General features: G+C 31.6%; 2 protein-coding genes across 3 annotated transcripts in view; both read left to right on the forward strand.

The window, feature by feature from the left end:
* Positions 1-886: 886 nt before the first annotated feature.
* On the forward strand, positions 887-9,719 carry LOC148301134 (calaxin-like). Its single transcript, XM_088273768.1, has 4 exons — positions 887-1,652; positions 2,925-3,021; positions 3,543-3,817; positions 8,041-9,719. The coding sequence occupies exons 1-4, from the start codon at positions 1,396-1,398 to the stop codon at positions 8,258-8,260; spliced, it is 849 nt and encodes a 282-aa protein (XP_088129894.1). The 5' UTR covers positions 887-1,395; the 3' UTR covers positions 8,261-9,719.
* A 4,064-nt stretch (positions 9,720-13,783) lies between these two features.
* Positions 13,784-26,074, forward strand: part of LOC148301135 (epidermal retinol dehydrogenase 2-like) — a 38,248-nt gene continuing 25,957 nt past the window's right edge. The window contains exon 1 of one of the 2 annotated variants that reach the window (XM_088273747.1): positions 13,784-13,977. In XM_088273747.1, coding sequence (XP_088129873.1) covers positions 13,949-13,977 — 29 coding nt within the window. In that variant the 5' untranslated portion in view covers positions 13,784-13,948. Of the gene's footprint in view, positions 13,978-22,818; positions 23,055-26,074 lie in introns of those variants that run through there. The other variant, XM_088273746.1, reaches the window with a different exon arrangement.

Below are 26,074 nucleotides of genomic sequence, written 5' to 3' on the forward strand. Positions count from 1 at the left end.
TTAATATTTACCCGCTACAGGGCAGAAAGTGTTGTTTTTGCATTTTGAAGAAAAGGTATTGTTTAATTATTTTTTTAAATATACTAAATATATTTCAAATGGAGAAAAAACCTTCAGGTTTTACCTAAAAAGATCAGTTGCATAGTAAAAAGTTCAATAAGTGGCTTGATATTTATTTTTCATACATTGTATTATATTTTGAAACTTTAAAAACGTTCTCTTGATAAATCAAGTTTTTTTTATTTATAACGTTCTTGAAAGGAGTGTACGACATATTTGTTACAATATGACTAATATAGGATAAGTCGCAGGTATTTTTTTTTCTTGTAATTTGACAGGCGTTAGAATTGATATAATATTATTCTGCGAATAAATAAATTATTTCTGGTCTCTTGGCTTTGTCACAAATTCGCTCCTGCGTGAATCCTCACGTCATTTTACAAACACATCCTCATTATATGGTGGATTCTTAACCACAAATGATTTATTTATGTAGAATATAAGTGCGTTCAAACTTAGAAATAGGTACATATGTCAAAAGAATTATAAAACGTAGAGCAAACAACATTCAAATGTACGATATTCAAAACAAAAAACACACATTAATACAAAATATGGAGACAGGGTCTTGTATTATTATTCATTGATTTATTTGTATCCTGTTTAAAAAACTAGATTGTTGTTAGACTTACACAAGAGAATACCAGGTCTCTTAGCTTGAGTTTACAAGGCTATGTGAAAGAATGCGAGCAAAAAGTCTTTCAATCGAAATCAGGACTTGCTTTAATCTTATTTACATTATAGGCTCCCACAGCGTATTTAGACCGTCTATACGCCGCGCTTGCATTAGCAAATGGTACAAGTAGGCGCGCGTGTTTTACCATTCGCAGACAAGAGCGATTACTTGTGCAAACTAGTTGTACAAGTAAACACAAAGTGAACCCTACATTTGTAGGAGTCAAAGTCTGATGATTTTTTTTTTCAAACAAGAACGACAACAAGAAATAAAATTTCATTGAAATCATCTCATAGATGAATAAATTTTTATTGTTTTATTGAGACGAGAATATAGATACCCAGATAGATTTTGTCCGCCTCCGTACTAGAGGTCCTGGGTTCGATTGCCAGGGGGATTAAAATGAATATAAGTTATTTTTTTACTCTAATATTTATTCCATATTACCCTGGACTGGTACCTGAAGCGGAGGGCTGATCAACTTTCCTAAATGTGTTAACGATCAAGATAACACTGCGTTTGTATGATGTAATGCCCTATGCACCATTGGGGTGTGGATAAGGGTTTGAATGAATTAATAATTTAATGTAATTCATGAATGAAAATTCTAGGCAAAAGCACTTGGAATTTCTCTCCGGTTAAGATAATTTTTTTCCAAGATGTCGGAAGGGGCCCCCAGCGCCCCCATGGCCAGCGGCTGCGGCGCGATGATCATGAAGAGCGTGTCACTGTTCCTCGCGAGCGGGCGGCGCGTGTCCGGGCAGCGCAGGCGCGCCGAGGGCGCCGCCGCCGCGCTGGCCGAAGGGCAGCGGCGCAGGCGGCCCCGCGCCTCCGGCATGGACGGACGCGGCCGGAATGCCAACAAGCTCTCGCCCAAGATGCTCGACACCCTCCGCAGGAAGACGCACTTCAACAAGTAATTCCATTTTCAAAACTTCGCTTTAGTATTGCCAGAGTGGAAAAGTGACGTCCATGTTGTGGATTAAATAAGTGCCTACTTTTGGTCCCGCAGGAAGATGCACTTAAACAAGTAATAACATTTTCAAATCTTCGCTTTAGTATTGCCAGAGTGAAAAAGTGACATGTTGTGGTTTAAAAAGTGCCTACTTTTGGTCCCGCAGGCTTTTTTGGTGTCGTATTTTTATATTATAGTTAAAAAGTTAAACGGCGCTTATTTTTAATTGAGGTATTAAAAACTAATATTACCAGTAAAACACTTCGAAAAAACTAAATTTTATTTACAATGAGTAGGTATACTTAGAGTTTCAACATTAAGTATACTTAATGTTCCATATACTTAAAGTATAGGCGTTATGTAAATACTTAATACGCAGTTTGAAATGGAAAAGTGTCATCCCTGTTGTGTGTTCATTATTTTTCTCTATGGTTAAATAAGTGCCTACTTTTTGTGACGATTTTTTTTTTAATTTAATTTAAAGTTTAATAATTAAACGTCGCTTAATCAAAGTAACGAAAGCTAATATAACAAATAAAATACTTGAAAAATTAAATTTGAATTTCAAGAAATATCTTTTCACGTTGTTTTTATGTTTTTTTCTATAGTTTAAAATTATCGGCGTAATGTTGATCTGTAATACGCAATTTGGAGATTTCCAGAAGAAATGATACTCTTGAATGAATCCACGTTCGTTTCAGTTTACCAGAATGGAAAAGTGTCATCCCTGTTGTGCCTACTTTTAAATGTATTTTTATTTTCAAAAAGTAAAACGTTTTAATTTTCTTATTGAGTATCGAAAACTAATATAATCACACAACAATTGAAATCACGAGAAATGTATTTTCACATACAAAATTATCGGCATAGTGTTGATAAACAAAACACAATATGGTAATTTAGTGAAAAAATGATACTCTTCAATTCTTCGTTATGACAAAAAGTGAATATAGAAACATATGAATTCATAATAAATATTAAAAAAAAATTGTTACAAGTTCTGATTTTTCCTCAATTGAAACAATGAAAACGGACTTTGAACATTACGAGCCTACTAAGCCTACCTATCAAACACATGCTTGGTATTTAAAAAAAAAAATTATAATATGTTTAAGCACAAGAAAATACATGTATAATTCGTTCGGTAAATGTGTTATGCAGATGATGAGTTTAAGAATTCTATACAGTTTTTTTTATTCTGGATATTTATCGGTTACCGTTTCGTGTTTCTAGAACGGAGCTGGAAGCTTTATTTCAAATTTACCGAAAACTCATAGCTGCCGCACAACCTAACAAAAAGGCTGTCACCGGAAAACCTGTCACCGTGGAGGTAGGTTTTTCTTAATTCAGGGAATTCCCCCTTAAAAATTTAAAAAAACTAGAATTGCCAAATGATTTTCTTCTTGTGCTTGATGTAGGTCTTGTGGTCTGTTTTTAAGTAGGATTAGGGTCCTACGATCTTGATTCCCAGCTGTCAATTCATCTCTTTGGTGGTCTGCCCGGGAGTCTTCTACCCTGGGGTTTGCGTGCAGTGCAATGTGGGGGAGTCTGGATGGTTCTATTCTCTTCATATACGCACACCGTTGTCTTCTTCGTTGTCTTCGACATCTAACGACATCTTCGATCTCGCATATTTCTATTATCCTGGTGTTCCTTATTCTCTCATAGACTCTTGCCAGATATGCTCCTTGGAGTCTTTATCTCTGACCACCAAAGAGATGGATGGATTTCTGGGAATCGACATCTCAGGAGGCAAATTCTTCTAAAAAACAGGCCCCAAGGCAGAAGCAGCACACCAAGCAGAAGAAAAAGAAGAAGTTAATTGAGAAATTTGTTGGTTCTTGCTTGTAGGGCATAGACCGCACCATGTTCCGCGAGATCCTGTACAGCACGTTCGACCTGGTGGCCGAGGAGACGCTGGCCGAGCGGCTGTGGGCGGCGTGGGACGGCAGCGCGGCCGCGGGGGGCTCCGGGGGCGCCGCCGTGCTGCGCCTCGAGCCCTGGCTCGCGGGGCTCAGCGTCTTCCTGCGCGGCACACCCGAAGAGAGGGTCGCTCTCTGCTTCAGGGTGTACGACCTCAACAGCGACGGGTACATCACCAAGGACGAGATGTTCCACCTCTTGAGGTAGGTATAATTTGACTCTAAGCTCAAATATTCAGCTAGACCAGTGGTCGTCAAACTTATTAGCCAAAGAGTGTTATATGCACATTGCGACGATTACAATTTTTGTTGTCGATGTTTGCAATTCTAGTGTACCTTTTTTATAATTTTAATCCTTTATAAAATTATGGAAACACTCGATAAAACTTGAATTGTTTTGTAAAACGTATAATAATAACTATTCTCATTTATTGTAACTGCAGACAGTTGGTAGAATTCCATTTTGAATTGTTGGGTAATATATCCAAAATAAAACAAGGTTTGTCGGATTGAATTCTACATTAATTTATGTATATGTTAATACGTGATGCGTTCCGTCTTCTTAGGACATTACCAAACACATTGAGTGTTTCATAATGTCCTAAGAAGACGAAACGCGTCACGTATTAACATATACATGAATAAATGTAGAATTCAATCCAACAAACCTTGTTGTATTTTGGATATATTACCCAACAAGTCGTCAAAATTAGTAGCCAAAGAGTCTTATATGCACATTGCGACGATTACAATGTTTGTTGTTGATGTTTGCAATTCTAGTGTACCTTTTTTATAATTTTAATCCTTTATAAAATTATGGAAACACTCGATAAAACTTGATTTGTTTGTGAAAATTATAATAATATTGTAATTCTTCTTCTTCTAACCCTTATCCGCACTCAATGGTGCATAGGGCACTGCGTCATATTGACGCAGTTTATCTTGATCGTTACTTACATAAAGGCAAAGTGATCACTCCTGCGGTTCAGGGACCGGTCCAGGGTAATATTAAATAAATGTTAGAGTGTAATTTGTTTTTTCGAATATTTTTCGAATAGAGAAAAAACCTTCAGGTTTTACCTAAAAAGATCTGTTGCACAGTAAAAAGTTCAGTAAGTGGCTTGATATTAATTTTTAATACATTGTATTATATTTTAAACTTTAAAAACGTTCTCCTGAAAATGAAGTTTTTTGATTTATGACGTTCTTGAAAGGAGTGAGCGATATATGTATTTTGACTCTATGGACATAGTCTGTGTTCAGCTGAAATACTTACACACATACATATCATAACTTATAACTTGAATACAGAAATAATATATAAAATATAAAGAAGAAAACATTGCAAGCTGAGATAGCACTATCGATAAAATAAAGAAAGTTGTGTTGAGATGGTTTGGACATGTGGAACGAATGAGTGAGGAAAGTATCGGTAAAACAAATTTATGAAGCGAAGTCATTTACCATATGTATTTATGTAGTATAATTATGTGGCATGATTAGGTATGACAAAACTTTGAAAGATGTCTGGTTAGGAATCGAAATAATCAGCGGGTATATATGCGGAGATGTATTAATGAGGAAGATGAGAAGAATGTTTGCAAAGAAAGATTCGTGTAGCGTTCTATTCTCTCAATTTACCCCTTCGGGGTCTTGTCTTATCTTTGCACTGTTCCATGTCTGTCTGCTGTGCTGGTCGGGGTTGTGGGCGTCTGTGTACCGGCAACGTCAAGCCGGAATCGGGTCTAGCTGACTAATTGAACTAAACACTAATCCCTTTCACTGCCTACACTGGGGTACTTCTAGGAAATTTGGTGATGGACTTACAATCTTGTATTTATTTAGATTGGCAGTGACAGGTACATTGAAAGCTTTTAAATGTAAATGCACAGTATAATCGGGATACAATTTAATATTGTTTCACATTTTCAATAAATTTCGCAACTTAGTTTTTAAAAAAAATTAAAATTGCTTAGCAAGAGCAGATCTGTCGGGAAGCCTAGATGCTTCTGTATCAGATCTGAGCATGCGGTGGGACATCTTTCAACATATTACCCCTTCGGGGAAGCGGTGTGATGGTTAATTAGTTAAATATTTAGAACTAGGCGTGGTGTAATAATACTTGCTTTATTTTAGGCATCAAATTAATATCTGCAGTGCATCTAATGAGAAACAAATTAATTCCAGTATTCGTTCATGGCCACCTAACTGCCTACGTCTGTAAGCGATAACTGGTTCTACCAGTGCTCTTTATTGGGTATAAAATCTTCAAGAAACATTTGCAATAATTATTATCAACACGTGCCATTTTTTATTTAACCGTTTCCAAAGTTGTTTACGTAAAACAACCAATTTTTTTTGTACCTGTTTAGGAATTGTTTACTTACTCTTATATTCCGCTTAGTTGTTTACTTATTCTTGTATTATTATGCCCTTATACTACAGTCATCAAGTTGTTAACTTACTCTTATGAAACTCTTTATAACTAACTAACCGTGACAACACATATCTGTCTTTGTGTTCAATCTTCCACATTCTTCCATATTCATGCATCTCTTTATACATACATACATACCCGAAGATTATTACGACTTGTCACCTGACCGCTTTGAAGTGTTTGAAATACTTGATCATGTCAAGTTTTCCTCGGCATTCCTCTGTTTTTATTGCCGACCACATATTTGCCTGATAAATTCGTTTTAATTTTTTTCTTTATAACTTGAAGTTTAACTACGAGGTATCGATCTTTTGTCCATAATTTTTACAAATAACAATATATAGAATATATAAAAATAAAACCCTTATCCGCACCCCAATGGTGCATAGGGAACTGCGTCATATAACGCAGTGTTATCTTGATCGTTTACACATGAAGGAAAGGTGATCAGCCCTCCGCTTCAGGAACCAGTTCAGGGTAATATCGAATAAATATTACAGTGAAAAAATCACAATTATTTATTTGAACCCCCCTGGGAATCGAACCCGGGACCTCCAGAATGGTAGCCGAGCGTGCTGTATGATTTTAATTATTTTTCATCATACGTGTATTCACAAGTTTTCCTCGGCCTTCTATTATCAATCAAATTCGCTTTACATATTAATTTTTACTATTATTTCATTATAACTTTGTTATAATATATCATTTTCATTCACTGATAACTTTTATGAAGTTTGATTACAGGCTATTGACCTATCGTCCAGTTTTTTACAATTTACAATTAAATTATAATTATTTTACAATAATGTGAACTAATCGGGTTTTCCTGTGCCGATGGCACACGTTTTAACACATGTTTATTACGTTATTTGTTAGTTATTTGTCTAATAATAATAATAATTTATGTAGGTAGCGTAAATTTTTCGTTAAATACTATCGCTAGGAAGTTTATACATTGTTATGAAATAAGAATGATAATGATAGATAATACGATATATTTTAAATCTACTCGCCTCCAATTACTTAATTATTATTTTTTGACATCTCATCAAAGATGACGAAGAATATAAGTCTGGGCATTTATGGGGCTGACGACCGTCATAGGCTGGTTTAAGTGATCACTTTACACACGTGTAACATTCACCAATTCTACCCATTATTGACAACCACAATACTCAAATTCTTGGAAGTTCTATATATATGAACCAATTTAGAAACCTTGTTCTTGAATCATTAGAACTTCACTAGAGACATCTATCTCACCAATGGTGAGATGTAAAGAAGCTTTTTACTAAGCAGAAACTCTTATATTAGTATGTGAGGTCCGAATCCTGGATTATAATCACACACATGAGAAACGCCAGAAAATACCGTTTTCATTTTTATTATTTAAGCTTATAATTTGACCAGATAATTTATTTACAACATTTTGAGTGTGTCCAAATACTTGTTCACAAAATCTGGATTATCTCCAATTACAGGAGTTATTTTCATATTATTTTTTGACATCTCATCAATTCTCTGTGGCATGAAGTCTGGGCATGCCCAGACTTCCATATTCTTCTTCATCATTGATGAGATGTCAAAAAATAATATGAAAATAACTCCTGTAATTGGAGATAATCCAGATTTTGTGAACAAGTATTTGGACACACTCAAAATGTTGTACTTAATTATTTATTTAAACTTTATGTACATACAAGAAATAAGTCCTTCCAACCAACTAAAAACAAATTAGTGATATTGATCGAAACGTTTGATACCATATATATCTGTTTGCAATCAGAGGGTAGATAGTACTTGAACATTAAAAAAAATTACAAATTGACATTTAAAAAAACATAAATTAAAAAAGATGATAATAAGGAGAGCAAACGAAAAAGGTAGTTTAGTGAAAAAAGAAGATAGAGGGAAAAACTAAGCGAGAATGTATAGCTTTTTTGTACATGGTTATGGACACACTCAAAATATTTTGTAATTTTACTTTTAGGAACAGTTTGGTGAAGCAGCCAGGAGACGAAGACCCTGATGAGGGAGCGAGGGAACTGGCGGAGCTGGCACTTCGCAAGCTGGACGTGGACCAAGATGGAAAAGTGTCTCTAGAGGACTACCGAGCCGCGATAACTAACGAACCCCTTTTGCTAGAAGCCTTCGGACAATGCCTCCCGACGCCAGCTGACTGTCAAACGTTCCTTGATACATTGCACTGAATGACATTAAGAAAACTTCGCTTAGTCAGATTAATTTCCCATTTCATTACATTACAATTCTCATCTTGTCGCTGGTTAAATGCCAAACAGCCATAACGCAAAAAATAAATTAAACTCTTTATTCCAAAATTTAGCGTTGGAAATGTCCATTTCTAAAGCTAGAATCATGGGTGTCTTTTTTCGAATATGAAAATGTTTACGATTTAGGTACCATTTTTTTAATAAAGAGTTTAATTTTTTTTTCGCAGTCGTAATGCGATCTCTGAATGTGCGACAAAACTATGTATGATAGATGTTCGAATAGTGAAATAAGGAAGGAATGCAAAGCTGAGATAAGTATTATCGATAAAATTAAGAAAGGTGTGTTGAGATGGTTTGGACACGTGGAACGAACGAAAGAACGGTAAAACAAATTTGTGAGGTGACTGTAATTGGAAAAAGGAGCAGAGTTCTAATAATCTGTAATTGCAGTTAATCCAGATTTTGTGAACAAGTATTTGTACACACTCAAAATGTTGTAAATAAATTATCTGGTCAAATTATAAGCTTAAATACAAAAAATTAAAATGGTATTTTCTGGTGTTTCCAATGTGTGTGATTATAATCCAGGATTCGGACCTCAAATACAAATATAAGAGTTTCTGCTCAATAAAAGGCTTCTTTTCATCTCGCCAATAGATGTCTGTAGTGAAGTTCTAGTGATTCAAGAATAATGTTTCAAAACTGGTTCATATATATAGAACTTCCAAGAATTTGTTTTCACCCTCGCGGGAATCGAACCCAGGACCTCCAGATAACTAATCGTTATCTCTATTCTGAGCAAAAATAGAAAAAAACGTTATTGTCCAACGTAAATAACGTTAAAATATTAAATTATATTATTAACGACTGTTATCTGCATTGCCATTGAGTAATCTTTGAAGATATCAAGAGTCAAAGGTGACGTTATAATAAAAATGCTAATATTTATTTCAGCATGTTTTATATATGTTTAATATTAATTTACAGAAACTGTAATCAGTTCAAATGTGCGAAATCATTGTGTATTATGTATGACATTTATAACGATTTTTAACAAAGAAATTCTTAATCATAATACACGACGACATAACAAAATACATGTGGAGCCGATAAACACTTCTAAATTTGGAGTAAGGTCCTTAAATTATATTGTCAATTCCCAAATTAACCAGCTGCCTGACATATATAAAATAAAACCCATTCGGGGATCCAAAATAAATGATCTGAGAAGGTACTTTATGGATAGATATATACATATGTATTATTAGTCATATTTTCTTATTTTGTTTTTACCTTATGTTTTTTTTAATATTTTCTTATTTGTTATATTTTCTCATTTGTTTATTTTAAATATGGTTCTTGTGCCTATTTATTATACCTGTTTATGGTTTTTTATATTTTGCCATGTATTAGTATTAGTTTTGGTTATTAAAAAAAATGTTACTTTATTATTTGTGTTCCAGTCTTGTTAACCTTAATCCCATGTCCCAAAATGAGAAATAGAAATTACTCATCGGGAAAATTATATGCATATATGACTGATGTATGTAATATGTTTTGAAATAAATAAATAAAATAAAACAGGGTAGTTCGTCAGGCAACTGTCAGTAACTGATCAGTATCAGTAACTGATCAGTAACAGTAACTGACCACCGTCAATAATAAGGCAATGTCAGTGTTCGACCACTGTCAGTAACCCCTTACCGTCAATAACTGGCTACACTTAATTACTGACGTAAATACCCAGGTTTCCATATTCTTCTTCATCTTTGATGAGATGTCAAAAAATAATATGAAAAATAACTCCTATAATTGAAGATAATCCAGATTTGTGAACAAGTATTTGGACACGCTCAAAATGTTGTAAAGTTATTGACTATTGAATTCTGAAACTATTTTCATTTAAAAGACAAATCCTTTTTGAACAGATAAAACTAATTTTGTAAAATTTCATATTACATACATAATACGCATCGCTCAATCCTTTCAACAACGTCATAAATAAAAAATACTTGATTTTTCAGGAGATCGTTTAAGTTTAAAAATATAATAGAATGTATTAAAAATAAATATGAGCCACTTATTGAACTTTTTACTGTGCAATAGATCTTTTTTGGTATAACCTGAATGTTTTTTCTCCATTTGAAAAATATAATTAGTATATTTAAAAAAATAATTAAACAATACCCTTTCTCCAAAATGCAAAAACAACACTTTTTGCCCTGTAGTGGGTAAATATTAAGTTAAAAATATGCCGCTTTTGCTGGGATTTAGAACATTTTATAGGTATTCCGAAAACTTGCACAACTGAAAATTGTCGATATTTGGTACATGACGTTGTTGAAAGGAGTGAGATATATATTATTATAAAATTAGATATATATGCAATATGTTTATGTTTGTAATATGTTTTCAAGACTATTTTTATTTAAAAGATGAGGAAGATTATGAAAGTCTAGGTATTTACAGGGCTTACGACCTGTATTACCATGGGCTGGTTAAAAATGGTTGGTCTGGTGTCAAAATGTAAAAATAACTCCAGAGTGGAGAAACCCTGATTAGTAAACAAGGATTTGGACACATCTAAAATGTTTAATAAAATTATTACTTAAAAAAAAGATTTTGGTCGATTTGATGTAAAAGTCAAGTTAGAATCAAAATAATAATATAATAAAACGCTTGTCCGCACCCCAATGGTGCATAGGGCACTGCTTCATATAAACGCAGTGTTATCTTGATCGTTAACACATTAAGGAAAGGTGATCAGCCCTCCGCTTCAGGTACCAGTCCAGGGTAATATTGAATAAATATTACAGTGAAAAAATAACTTATATTTATTTGACCCCCCCTGGGAATCGAACCCGGGACCTCTAGAACGGTAGTCGAGCGTGCTGACCATTACACTACGGAGGCGGACAAGTATCAAAATAATACCTTTTTAATAAAATCATTTTTTTTAACCTTCAAAACAATGTACTCGATTAAAAAAAAAACGCATATTGGGTCGATGATCGTTAACACATTGTTTTTTGTCAAGTTTAAAAATAATAATTTTCTTCGTGGGAGATGGTTTCGTTCTTGATGTGGGGAATTGATACAAAAATATATGTATACCGTATACCATACAACTATTTTAGTCTTGGATATTTTAACTAAGAAGTATTTTAGTATTTTAATGGTGAATGTTTGAGAGGTGCATTGAAATTGTAAGTATTCAGAATTGGTAAGTTATTATAATATATAATATGGCTCCAGATTATCTGAAAGAGCTGTGTATTCCAGAAGAATTGGTTGACAAACGTCTCACTCTTCGATCGACTACAAATGCTGTGGACAAAGTGATCTTACCAGCACGCAACCAGCGCATTTAATTTGGTGAGCGTGCCTTTGTTGTTGCGGGACCGATGCCGTTCCAACAGTAGTTGCAAATAGTGAGAGTGGCATTTATTTTCTAAATCATTTTTACAGTGTCCTTTTCCCGGTTAAATCACAGTGAAGTGAAAGCGAACTTTAAAAAATATATATATTTGAGTTCTTATGTTTTACAGATATATTTAAAATAAATACTTTTTTGAGATTAGCTTAATCAGCTTGCATTTGAAAATAAAAATCGATATGAATGAATCAAAGAATGGAGGTCGAACCCTTAGCCTTTGACTTAGAATCCGCGTCGCTAACCAAGGGACCATAACTCGACTGTTTAATTGTAAAAGAAAAACGTATACGAGTATTGGAACGATAAATGCTTTGTGAGCATTGATCTGGAGTTCTCTGATTTGTTACTAGAATCAGTAGGTTACCATATATCGCTCACTTCTTTCAAGAATGTCATAAATAAAAAATCGTCAATTTTCAGTTTTGCATGTCTTCGGAATGCCCAGAAAATGTACTATATCCCAGCAAAAGAGGCATATTTTTATCTTAATTTTTACCCGCCACAGGGCAGAAAGTGTTGTTTTTGCATTTTGAAGAAATGGTTTTGTTTATTTATTTTTCAAAATATACTAAATATTTTTCAAATGGAGAAAAAACATTCAGGTTTTACCTAAAAAGATCTGTTGCACAGTAAAAAGTTCAATAAGTGGCTTGATATTTTTTTTTAAATACATTGTATTATATTTTTAAACTTTAAAAACGTTCTCCTGGAAAATCATTTTTTTTTATTTATGACGTTCTTGAGCGATATGCCAAAAACATAATAAAATAATTACACAAAATAGAGATAAAAATCAAGTTAAAAACTCTTATATTAGATATCAGAACACACATATCTTGTGGCTACCCGTGTTATCATTGGATAATAAAAAAATACAATCGCGCACAAAATTTCCCTTCGAAAACAAAACATAACATGTATGTGTTATAATTTGATAAGTTGATACAAATAAGTCGCGAAAGTGGCCACTCTCAAACAAGCAAAAGCGTAAACATACAGTGATCATACTTTAATGGCCCGGTACAGTATTCGTTAAGTCCCAAATTAATTTTTTCTCTAAAATCCAGGTAAAGTTTTGATTCGAAATAATTTTTTAAAGGTTACAGGTGAAATTTTTATTTTTTTATTTCAATGTATGCAAAAATAATGCATTTCTTCGTGGGATATGGTTTCGTTCTTGATATGGGTAATTGATACAAAAATATATGCATACCATACAACTATTTTGTTCTTAGATATTTTAGTTTAGCAGTACATATTTTAGTATTTCAATGGTGATAAACGTTTTATATATATATATATATATATATATATATATATATATATATATATATATATATATATATATATATATATATATATATATATATATATATATATATATATATATATATATATATATATATATATATATATATATATATATATATATATATATATATATATATATATATATATATATATATATATATATATATATATATATATATATATATATATATATATATATATATATATATACATATAAATATTCTAAAAAACAAAAAAAATATCCAATGTAAATTCTTTACAAAATCAGGCGTATAAAGAGGTGTTACCTCTACGGCGGTCGGCCAGTGTTTCTTCATTTCTTCTTTCCTGCGTTGTATCGATTTAAAAATGTAAAGACTAAATAATCGATCACTCTTAAACAAATTAAAACTTAAAAGATGGTTACTATAAAACAAGTAAAAAAATCAAAGAAGATCACTTATAAATAAGTAAAGACAGGAAGACGATCACTATCAAACAATTAACCGCCAGAATATGACATCTCTAAAATGTAAAAACTATATGATCAATCAATTACAATCAAAGGCAAAAAAATGGCCACTCATTGTCTACTTTACATTTTTTGTGTTGTCTACGCAAAAATAATATTGTTGATGTTACTATCGTCATATTGTACCCATTTACATATTATATAGCCAGATCATTTCTAAAAATATCAATATCCAAACGCCACACAGTATCTAAAATACGCACATACAAAAAAAATCTCCCCTCCTTCGTATTAAATTAAGTACAGAAGTTTTGTACCCGAGCGTACATTACAAGGATTATTATATTTTTGTGTTAAAAATATGTATTTATAAAATAGTTTCCGTATGTCAGGCAGAGGGAGTTGACGACTCTTATTTAGTACTTAGTGCATATATTTATTGGTGTTTGGAGGAAAAAGGAAGTTCAAAATGGAGCAAGAAAGGAAGATCAAATCGAAGTAAGATTAATTATTTCATACTTTATTTTATCCTCTAACTATGGTGTGTTAGTTCAATATGTTTTGTTGCTTTTGTTAGTTATGTGTTGTTGGGTTCTTGATCTTCTGAGATGCCGTGAAATGGGAAATGTTTTAAAAAGGTAAGAACAATGAACAATTTCAATCGCCCGCTGACGGCATCTTTTTAAAATTTTAATCAACATTTTTTTTTAAATAAGGAATTATTTGCAAACGTATCTTGATTTTTAATATGTGTCGTGTTATGTCTATCAATACTTAATATATTGGGATAGTAAAATCATAGTTTTTTATTCTTCAAAAAGTGTAATGAGTATCATTCTATCAAAATGACATTTAATGTTTCTTAACGATTTTTTAAAACTTTTTGTTTGCGCGATAACACTCTATTTTTATAAAAAAAAAGATAATCTAAGTTTCAATCCAATCAAGGTCTACTCGTGTGTTAAGTGTCATATTTTTGAACTGCCCAATAAAAAATAAAATACACCATAGATAACTCATTTAATATTTCAGATATATGTATATATATATATATATATATATATATATATATATATATATATATATATATATATATATATATATATATATATATATATATATATATATATATATATATATATATATATGTATATATACATATATATATATATATATTATATAAACTCATACACACATATACACATTGGCATAAATATCCATATAAAATATAAAAAGTGTAAAAGGCAGAAATTTAAGAACGTCAAGCACAGAAGAATGGATACAGTCCCCGATACACATTGTATGTACATAGGGACATTCGTCCTTCTATGACTGTATGTAATTTATTTTATATCATTGATAATTAAATAACATTGATATGTTAGAAACAAAATATGTTCGGGAATACCCTTCGCAAATATACCAATCTGGGAGGAATAAAGTTTTAATCAATCAAAGCCATAAACCAATTAGTTTCAGTGAATATATTTGTAGGAAGAAAATATTTATTTTTGAATAAATATCATAAAACCATTTACGTCATGTTATGAAGTAAATATATGTAAATTTATTTTTCAGATTGAATGTCAAAGGAGTCATGTACTTAAATATATAGATTTAAAAAAAGGATAAAAAACGAACGTGATTGATCGGAAGCAGCTTTGCATTTTTATTAATTACACTGGCCAACAATTTACAAGTTTTATTTTGTAACTGGCATGAAAATACCTGAGCTTTATGCACTTTGCATAGCTGAATTAAAAAACGAAAGCAAAAAAAAAATTAGCACGTCAGATTTTTTAGTTATGGATATTTTTAATTCTGATATTGACTAAAGTTTACCTTATTACTTATGTGTACATATATATAAACATATAATGCTATCGTATTCAATATTAATAAGTTAATATATTTCCACTGTTACTCCATAATTACCAATGCTTTTTTTTAATCCTTGAGACCTTAGACTAAAACATGTCTAGATACCAACCATTATTACGGTTCCAACGTATGGGGTTCATACAAACAATAATATGACTGTAACATCAAAACTTGACGTGATACAAGCTTGTCACCATTTAGATTTTGAATAAGAACGATTAATTTATGTATTGATTTAAAATCAAACACAGATTTTTGAGTCTACTAAGTTGTATTTTATTAACAAAAACACATAAAAAATTATATTGTGACAATTGTTTCGCCTTGTTAGGGCATTATTTAGATTATTATTAGACATTCGTTTGATAATGCCCTAACAAGGCGAAACAATTGTCACAATATAATTTTTTATGTGTTTTTGTTAATAAAATACAACTTAGTAGACTCAAAAATCTGTGTTTGATTTTAAATTAATACATAAATTAAAATGGAGTTCTACAAATTAAACGCCAAATCAATAAATAAATAAGAACGATTAACTTAGTCCAAAATCAGTCATCAAAATTTCAGTTACAAAATGATTGTTGGCCAGTGTTATGAATAGTTCCAACGTCAACTTTTGCAAACAACTTAGGCAAAAAAATATTTCAGTAATGAATTTTTAATTTGGACAATTATTTGAGTCTTATCACAAACTACGAATGTTTCAGATAAGATTTAATTTGTAGATTATATTATAAAAACATTTTATATCAAACTTGTGATAACGGAATCAAACAATCACTGTCAACTAAACGTTTTTAATATTCTTCATTGTATTTCTAGTCGTTGATTATTATTTTACCATATACGAATGCAGGATTATCAATCTTGTCTTCTATATATTTATATCTTAAGTGCAATATCTTTGATGTGATTATTTCTGTAATTGTTTTTTATTAATATTTTAGACTCTCGAAAGCGTCACGGGTTCGAGATTTCCTCTAATTTCCATTAAATTCAAGAAATATTTATTTTCAATTGGTCTGGCTGTTTGTGATGTTTTTTTCACATTAAATTTCCCTAGCCTTACTTTTCTACTTAGTAACCTAAAAATAAATAAAATGTTTTCTCACACAATTGTTTTATTGTTATCCATGTAAAAAAAAAGTAATTTTTCGTACGTTCAAAATCCTTAATATCATATACTTAGTATTAACCGGTTGCTTTAAAATTTCAACATAACGTTGCATTTGAATACGAACGTGTTTTTATATCTCTATAAAAATAAATATCTAAATGTTCGTTTATTCAAAATCATAAATATCCTATAGTTATTTACCAATTGATTTGAAATATTGAAATAACGTTGAAATAAAATTCGTTTTATGTACCCGTAATAGTCTCAAACATAATTTTAGAAGAAAAAAAACATTTTTTACCGCAATGAGAGCAGTTGAAGGCATCAGCAATACTAGCTATACTAAACATTGATCATGGCGGAAAGCTTGCTCCTAATTATTTTTTTTCTATTCAACCAGAGTGGTCAAAGCAAAGCGTGGCCTGGTACAGATAGTAATCAAATAGTTATTTCAATCCATGAAAACAAATACAAAGAATTTATCATATGAAAAATAATTATTTGTTTATTTGTTCATTTCGAGTTATATATCCTACTAAATGTGGAAAAAATTGGACTTCTATCTATGGGCTCGACACTTTTATTTGTGGGCTTATCATTTTGTTTCCATAGACACTTATTTTTACTATAGTAAATGACATCAAATCAATCATCTCTTAAAATCTGATAAAAGGTATTAAAAATTATGTGATATTATGCACTTGACCTTTAGTCTAATTTATTTTTACTGATAAATATTTCTTTGCAAATCGAGAAGTCATTCAAATAAAAACAGTAATACTAATTATGATTTGCGAAGTGAATTTATTTTTCTCATACAATTTTTGTATTTATTCATATCATGCTTGTTAGTAAAATTAGGGCCGATAATAATTAACTCAATCATTTTAATCGATTTACGATTTTTTGGTATTGTTTTCATTTGTTCTTATTGAGTCAGGAGTCAGGACCATTGTCTCATATATAAAATTACGTAAGGCCCAGAATTCGTTAAATCGCTACATCATTTTCTTTAAACTTTTAATGTTGTATGTACCTTGTCCGCCTCCGTAGTGTAATGGTCTGCATGCTCGGCTACCGTCCTGGAGGTCCCGGGTTCGATTCCCAGGGGGGTTTAATAAATATAAGTGATTTTTTCACTCCAATATTTATTCAATATTACACTGGACTGTTACCTGAAGTGGAGGGCTGATCACCTTTCCTTCGTGTGTAATCGATCGAGGTAACACTGCGTTTATATGAAGCAGTGCCCTATGTACCATTGGGGTGCGGTAAGGGATTTTAAAAAAAAGTACCTTATTCTGTCCATGTGACCGTATATCTGTGTGAGGGTGTTTGTTTTCGAATAAATGTTGTCCTGTATCTATTTTCGAAGGCCTGTAATCGCCTTTGTAATTAATATTTTGTTTATTATTTTGTATTTGTCGCCGTCGGTTTTCCTAATAAAAAACTACAAGTATAATGTTCAAACATATCCACCATACGCATATTATTTATTTATACATCTAGGTACATTTACCCTTCAAAACGGCAAGATAATTACACGACTCGAGTATATGGTAGTACGACGGAGCGGAGTTGGGAATATCGATTCCCTAAATCAGTGCTCCGCAACCTTTTCTCACCTGCGACACACCGAAATTCTACCTAGAATTCCGCGGCACACCTAAAGTTTAAATATATAGACCATCGAAAATTTATTTATTGATTTGGCGTTTAATTTGTAGAACTCTATTTTAATTTATGCATTAATTGTTAAATCAAACACCGATTTTTTTAGTCAACTTGTTTTTTATTGTTGGAAAACACATAAAAATTTATATAGTGACAATTGTTTCGCCTCGCATTTGTTTGAAAATGACATAACTAAGCGAAACAATTGTCATAATATTAATTTTTATGTGTTTTTTCACAATAAAATACAACTTAGTAGACTTAAAAAAATCTGTGAATGATTTAACAATTAATACATAAAATACGTTGAAAATTTATGTATTTATAATTATATTATAATTTTAAAATAAAAGACAATGTTATGAAAAATAATTTGTCATTGTGTGTTATTAATGACCAATTAAATTTGTATTTAATTACATAATGTTAAATAAAAAATGTCAATTACATTGATTTTGCAACACCATTTTTCACTAATTAACACTAAAATGAGAAAAAAACTTACTTCTTTGATATCTTGCAGCATTGCTACGTCTTAAAAACAATAATTGTGATACAAGCAACAAAAATAAATAATATTTTTTAATTAGAACAAATTTATTTAATCATAAAATTCATTTAAACTTGAAAATTACAAAAAAGGACAAGTGTCCCTAATAATTTGGCCACCCACTGTATATATATATATATATATATATATATATATATATATATATATATATATATATATATATATATATATATATATATATATATATATATATAAATAAATATGTATATGTATATATATTCAAACCCTTATCCGCACCCCAATGGTGCATAGGGGATTGCATAATATAAATTCACTGTTATCTTGATCGTTAACAAATGAATGAAAGGTGAGCATTCCGCTTCAGGTACCAGTGCTGGACAAAGGCCTCCCCCTTCCGCCTCCACTCCTCCCGATCCTGCGCCGTCCCCATCCACTGTCTTCCAGCAAACTTCCTGATGTCGTCCACCCATCTCATCGGTGGACGTCCTTGAGGCCTCTGGTTCCTCGGTCTCCACACCAGAACGCGTTTCGTCCATCTGTCGTCGGTCATTCTGGCTATGTGACCGGCCCACTTCCACTTCAGCCAAGCAATTCGCTCTACCACGTCACAGACCTGCGTCTGGCGTCGGATCCAATCGTTCCTTTTTTTGTCTCTTAATGTTATTCCAAGCATAATTCGCTCCATGCTCCTCTGTGTAACTTGAATAAATATCAGAGTGAAAAATCACTTATATTTATTTGAGCCCCCCCTGGGAATCGAACCCAGAACGGTGTGCATTAAAAATAATTATTTATAATTTATTGATACATCCTGTACATTGAACAAACAATTTGGAAAAAGGCATAAAATTTCTGCTCTAATAAATACAAATAAACAAAGAAATTATGTCAAAAATTTAAATGTATTTAAAAATATGAAACGCTAAATGAATATATAATTCATAATGCGGTTGGAAAAAAGATACCTACGTTAACGTATAGTTTATGATCTAATCATTATTAAAAACCACAAGTGAATTCTACAAATGAAAGGTGTACTGTAATAATGACGCATATTTGTAATACACATTGTAATAATATTGTTACCAAATATGTTACGCTATTAAGTAACGTTTGTTTAATAATAATTTTAACATAATATATACAAATGAACCTTAGTGCAAAAATCGGCGGGTATGTATGAAGAGATGCATGAACGTGGAAAAGGCGAAGAACGTTTGCAAAGACAGATTGCTTTGGCGTTCTATTCTCTCTGCTTACCCCTGCGGAGAAGCGGCGTTTTATATATATATATATATATATATATATATATATATATATATATATATATATATATATATATATATATATATATATATATATATATATATATATATATATATATATATATATATATATATATATATATATATATATATATATATATATATATATATATATATATATATATATATATATATATATATATATATATATATATATATATATATATATATATATATATATATATATTTGTGTATATAGCCCTCCGCTTCAGGTTCCACTCCAGGGTAATATGTATTGAACAAACATTAGAGTGAAAAAATCACTTACCATGTATTTATTTGACACCCCCCTGGGAATCTAACCCGGGACCTCCAATACGGTAGCTGAGCGTGCTGACCATTACACTAGTGTGTGTTTGTTTATGTGTATGTACGAGTACATAGTCATATTACTTATTTTTTCACTATTCATCTTATTTTTACACCTGTTTTTACAATTTAAAATGATCAAAATGAGCTGCATTCTTAAGTGTAATTTGTAATATTGTATAGTCACGTTCAGGATATGCATATGGGGGACTATTTGTTTATATTTAAAGTATGTGTTTATAAATGAAAGCATGTGCCATGAAATGTTGAGAAGTGAAACGTAAACAAAATTTTATAAATAAACAAATTGTCTTATCCAAGTTCATTCAATGGCTGTAAAGATTGCCAATATGATTTATTTATTTATTTTAAAATACATTACATACATACGTCATATAGGAGTACCCAAGGGACATGGGATTTAACTTTATAAACTTATAACTTTGTTTTAACCACTTTTTATTGGTAAACTTTATCCAACCGGTTTCGACAAGAACCTTGTCATCATCAAGGTTTACGTACTAAATTTTAAAACATTGAAATACTCAAGTACCTATTTCAATGTTTTGAATTTATTACATAAACCCTGATGATGACAAGGTTCTTGTCGAAACCGGTTGGATAAAGTGTACCAATAAAAAGTGGTTAAAACAAAGTTGTTTTACTTTATTAAGCTTTTAAAATGTACCACAAAGTATCTGCGAAAAACATTCAAGACATGGGATTTAAGTTAACAAGACTGAAAAACGAATAAAAAAGTTACAAAAAATTAAACAAAACTTAATCAAAGCAAAATATTAAACAATAAACGGGCAAATAGGCATATTAAAAAATAGGCATATAAAAAATAGGCATACAAAATATAAAACAAAAAACGGGTAAATAGGCATATAAAAAAAACATCGGGTGAGAAGCATGTTTAGAGGAAATAAATGACAAAATTTTATGACTAATCACTAACACAAATATCTTTCAATGAAGTATTTTTTCAGTTAATTTATTATGGATCCCTGACTGGATTTTATTTTATGTATGTCAGCAGCTGGTTAATTTGGGTAAAGGCAGTGGCGTGCATAGAGTTTTTATTAAGGTTAGGCAGTACGGTTTGGTAAGGATAAGGCATAGTAGGCACTGGTCGTGTTTCTATATGAACGCGAATAATCTATGGTAAGCACTGCTTTTCTGCCTACATGGAATGCACGCCCCTGGGTATAGGCAATATATTGTGAGGACGTTACTCCAAACTTAGATGTGTTTATCGCCTCACATGTATTTTGTTATTATTTGTATGTCCTCGTGTATTATAATGATGAATTTCTCTGTTGAAATAAATATTTTTACGTGCGAATACGAGTCATGTCGCTCACTCCTTTCAACAACGTCATAAATAAAAAAAAACTTGATTTTTTTAGGAGATCGTTTTTAAAGTTTAAAAATGTAATGAAATGTATAAAAAATAAATATCAAGCCACTTATTGATCTTTTTACTGTGAAACAGATCTTTTTAGGTGAAACTGAATGTTTTTTCTCCATTTGAAAAATATTTAGTATAGTTAAAAAAAATAATTAAACAATACATTTTCTTCAAAATGCAAAAACAATACTTTCTGCCCTATAGCGGGTAAATATTAATTTAAAAATATGCCGCTTTTGCTGGGATAAAGTACATTTTCTGGGAATTCCGAAAACATGCGAAACTGAAAATTGACGAATTTTGATATATGACGTTGTTTAAAGGAGTGAGCGATGTGTCACTGGGTACGTTGAACAAGTCGCTCACTCCTTTCAAGAACGTCATAAATAAAAAAACTTGATTTTTCAGGAGAGCGTTTTTAAAGTTTAAAAATATAAAACAATGTATTAAAAATAAATATCAAGCCACTCATTGAACTTTTTACTATGCAACACATGTTTTTAGGTTAAACCTGAAGGTTTTTACTCCATTTGAAAAATATTTAGTATGTTTAAAAAAATAATTAAACAATACCTTTTCTTCAAAATGCAAAAACAACACTTTCTGCCCTGTAGCGGGTAAATATTATTTTAAAAATATGCCACTTTTGCTGGGATATAGTATATTTTCTGGGCATTCCGAAAACGTGCACAACTGAAAATTGACGAATTTTGATTTATGACGTTCTTGAAAGGAGTGAGCGAAGTGTGTTCGTGTGTTCAAGTGTGTTCCTCTCATCGATCTACGAGTATATAGCAGAACATCATATGACACTCTAAATACACGGAGAAGTAGTGATTCCCACTAGTTCTCCATTCAATGGCCTTATAGATTTTTTAGCAAATCGAGTTCCAATATGAAAACAATTTTACGTGCGAATACGAGTTATGTGTCACTGGGTACGTTGTACAAGTATATTAGTTTAAATTCCTCTCATCGATCTTTATAGCATAACATTATATGGCCCTCTACGTACTTGCACGAGTGGGAATCGCCAGTTTTACAGTGAGAACGTTGAATCCGAGCTGCTTTTTCCATTCCGCGCGTATTCAGGCACCAATTCTCCCATTCTCCAGTCGGGTTCCGACGGCCGACCGAGTCACCGGCCAGTACATTGCGCTGGACGCGACGCATCGCTTGTGCCGTTTCGCTGCAGACTTGTTGATATCGTTTGATTGGCCGTTGATTAGTGCAGACTGTGTGATATTGAAATATGGGCACCGAGACGAGCATCAGGACTAACGACTCACTAATGAATAAGAAAACGGACACTTTTGGAGTGTAAGTTTGCTTGAATTTGTTTCTCTGGATAATTTGCTATTTGTTTTGTTTTTTGTCCGCCTCCGTAGTGCGCTCGTAGTGGTCAGCGCGCTCGGCTACCGTTGTGGAGGTCCCGGGTTCGATTCCCAGAGGGGGGTCTAATAAATATAAGTGATTTTTTCACTCTAATATTTATTCAAAATAACCCTGGACTGGTACCTGAAGCGGAGGGCTTATCACCTTTCCTTCGTGTTTTAACGATCAAGATAACACTGCGTTTATATGATGCAGTGCCCTATGCACCATTGGGGTGCGGATAAGAGATCGAAGGAATTAGTTACAACATTTTGAGTGTGTCCAAATACTTGTTCACAAATCTGGATTATTTCCAATTAAAAGAGTTATTATTCATACTATTTTTTGACAATATTATTTTTTCATTTTACCGATAGATGTCTCTAGTGAAGTTTAAGTGATTTAAGTTGAAGTTTAAGTAATTTTTTCAATGTTTCGAAATTGGATCATATATATAGAACTTGCAAGAATTTGAGTAGGTAGTATGGTTGTCAATCGTGAGTAAAATTGGTGAGTGTTACACGTGTGTAAAGTGATCACTTAAACCAGCCTATGACGGTCGTTAGCCCCATAAATGCCCAGACTTACATTTACTTCTTCTTCTTTGTTGATATGTCAAAGAATAATATTTATTTAGTTAATTTTATACATTTATACTACTATTTATTTACCATTTTATTATTAAAACCATATCCGCTCCCTATGTGCAGCATATGGAGTCCACAAACTGTCTCCAGGCTTTTCTGTCGGCCGCCAGCTCCCTTGCATATTTATTTACTTAACTTTAAATATTAATTATTTTTTATTTAATATTTGAAAGTGGTCAGGTCAGGAGTCGAAAAATTAGGCGGGTATATATGAGAAGATGCATGCATGTCAATATGACTCTTCACGAAGAATGTTTGGAAAGACAGAGTGGTGTGGCGTTCTATGCTCTCTGCCTACCCTTACGGGGAAACGGCGTGATGGTAAGGTAGTTAGTATATATAATAATGGTTTATAGTAAAATATTTGTATATAGGTGGGTGTGTCACTAAGAAGCAATAACTTCCAACTATACAAAAACAGACTATTGATTACTGGCTAATTTTTGAAATTTATACAGCTGTTTGTGTTTATTGTACAAATCTTGCACATACCATATGTAAGTTGATAGGATAACAAAAACAGGAATTACATAAGTACATATATTCCAAATCTAAATCCAACCATTTGAATCCCAAAACAAACATTGCGGTGCCTATTAAACCCTATGCACCACTTTGGTGCAAACAGGGTCAAAGAAGAATCAACAATCCAGTTTCTGCCAGTGTCAAGTTTTATTTTTATTTACAGTCAAAATCATTAAATTAAAATTTTCAGTAATATAAAATAGTATTAAATCATATTACATTATTTATTGATTCGGCATTAACTTTGTGGAATGACATGATTATTTTATTAAAATTAAGCACTTGAATAATCCACTTTATCGAGTTTTATTTATATTTACGACTAGTTTCGAACACGACAGTTGTTTTCATCTTCTGGTACAAATTAAAACTAACGAATAAAAATATATTTAGGTGTATATATAGGTTAATAAATATAGGGAGGGGGGGTTAACGAACAACATTTTTTGTAAAAGGAATCATTGATAATAATGGTGACGTATTTTGAAACAGTATATTATTAATTATTGTTTTATCTGAATTTAAATTTTTATGTATTTCTAAATTTTCTAAATTATTCATGACTTGACCTTTATTTGTAACAGAGTGTAATAATTTAAGTGTATGAGAGTCTAATGAGTGGTTAGTTTCCATGATATAGTTTGCAAATTCAATGATATGGTTTGCAAATTCAATAAAAGAAAGAAATAATAGAAGATGAATACAATTCGCTCACTTCTTTCAAGAACGTCATAAATCAAAAATCGTAAATTTTCAGTTGTGCATGTTTTCGGAATGCCCAGAAAATGTACTATATCCCAGCAAAAGAGGCATATTTTTAACTTAATATTTACCCGCTACAGGGCAGAAAGTGTTGTGTTTGCATTTTGAAGAAAAGATATTGTTTAATTATTTTTTTTAATATACCAAATATTTTTCAAATGGAGAAAAATCCTTCAGGTTTTACCTTAAAAGATCTGTTGCACAGTAAAAAGTTCAATAAGTGGCTTGATATTTATTTTTAATACATTGTATTATATTTTAAAACTTTAAAAACGTTCTCCTGAAAAATCAAGTTTTTTTATTTATGACGTTCTTGAAAGGAGTGAGCGAATTGTCGTTTTCGAAACTAGTCGTAAATAAAAATAAAACTCGATAAAGTGGATTATTCAAGTGTTTAATTTTATTAAAAAATCATATTACAGTTTAATCGCGTTTAGCTTTATCAAGAGATTATGTCCGCAGATTATGTATTCTAGAATACAAATTGTAATGTTTTTAAGCTCTCCTATTCTTTAATCTTTAGTCCGCCTCCTTAGTGTAATGATCAGCACGCTCGGCTACCGTTCTGGAGGTCCCGGGTTCGATTCCCAAGGGGGGTAATATACGAGTAAATATATGTAATTTTTCACTTTGATATTTATTCAATATCACCCTGGAATGGTACCTGAAGCGGAGGGCTGATCACCTTTCCTTCGAGTGTTAACTATCAAGATAACACTGCATTTATATTATGGTGTGACCTTAAAACTATTGGGATGCGGGCAAGGGTTTGTAGCAGAATTCTAATTAAAATGAAGTTGGTCTCTTCACGAAGTAAGCCGATGATACATCATCGTTTTATTTTATATACTGCAAGCAATAAACTTCAAACTTTATTGCATGAAGCGAGATTGTCTTTATGCGTTATTTCTCGGAACTGCATATAATTATAATAAAATACGACTTAAATTATTACTTTAATAGACATGATCAAGTTTTGTTGTAATCAATATCCTCAGATCAATTTAGAAACCATTTTGTAAGCGTTATTTA

Source organism: Brachycentrus maculatus, unplaced genomic scaffold (genome assembly GCF_059751285.1).
Source record: "Brachycentrus maculatus isolate JH-2025_06_01 unplaced genomic scaffold, ASM5975128v1 h1tg000602l, whole genome shotgun sequence".
Taxonomy (NCBI): Eukaryota; Metazoa; Arthropoda; class Insecta; order Trichoptera; family Brachycentridae; genus Brachycentrus; species Brachycentrus maculatus.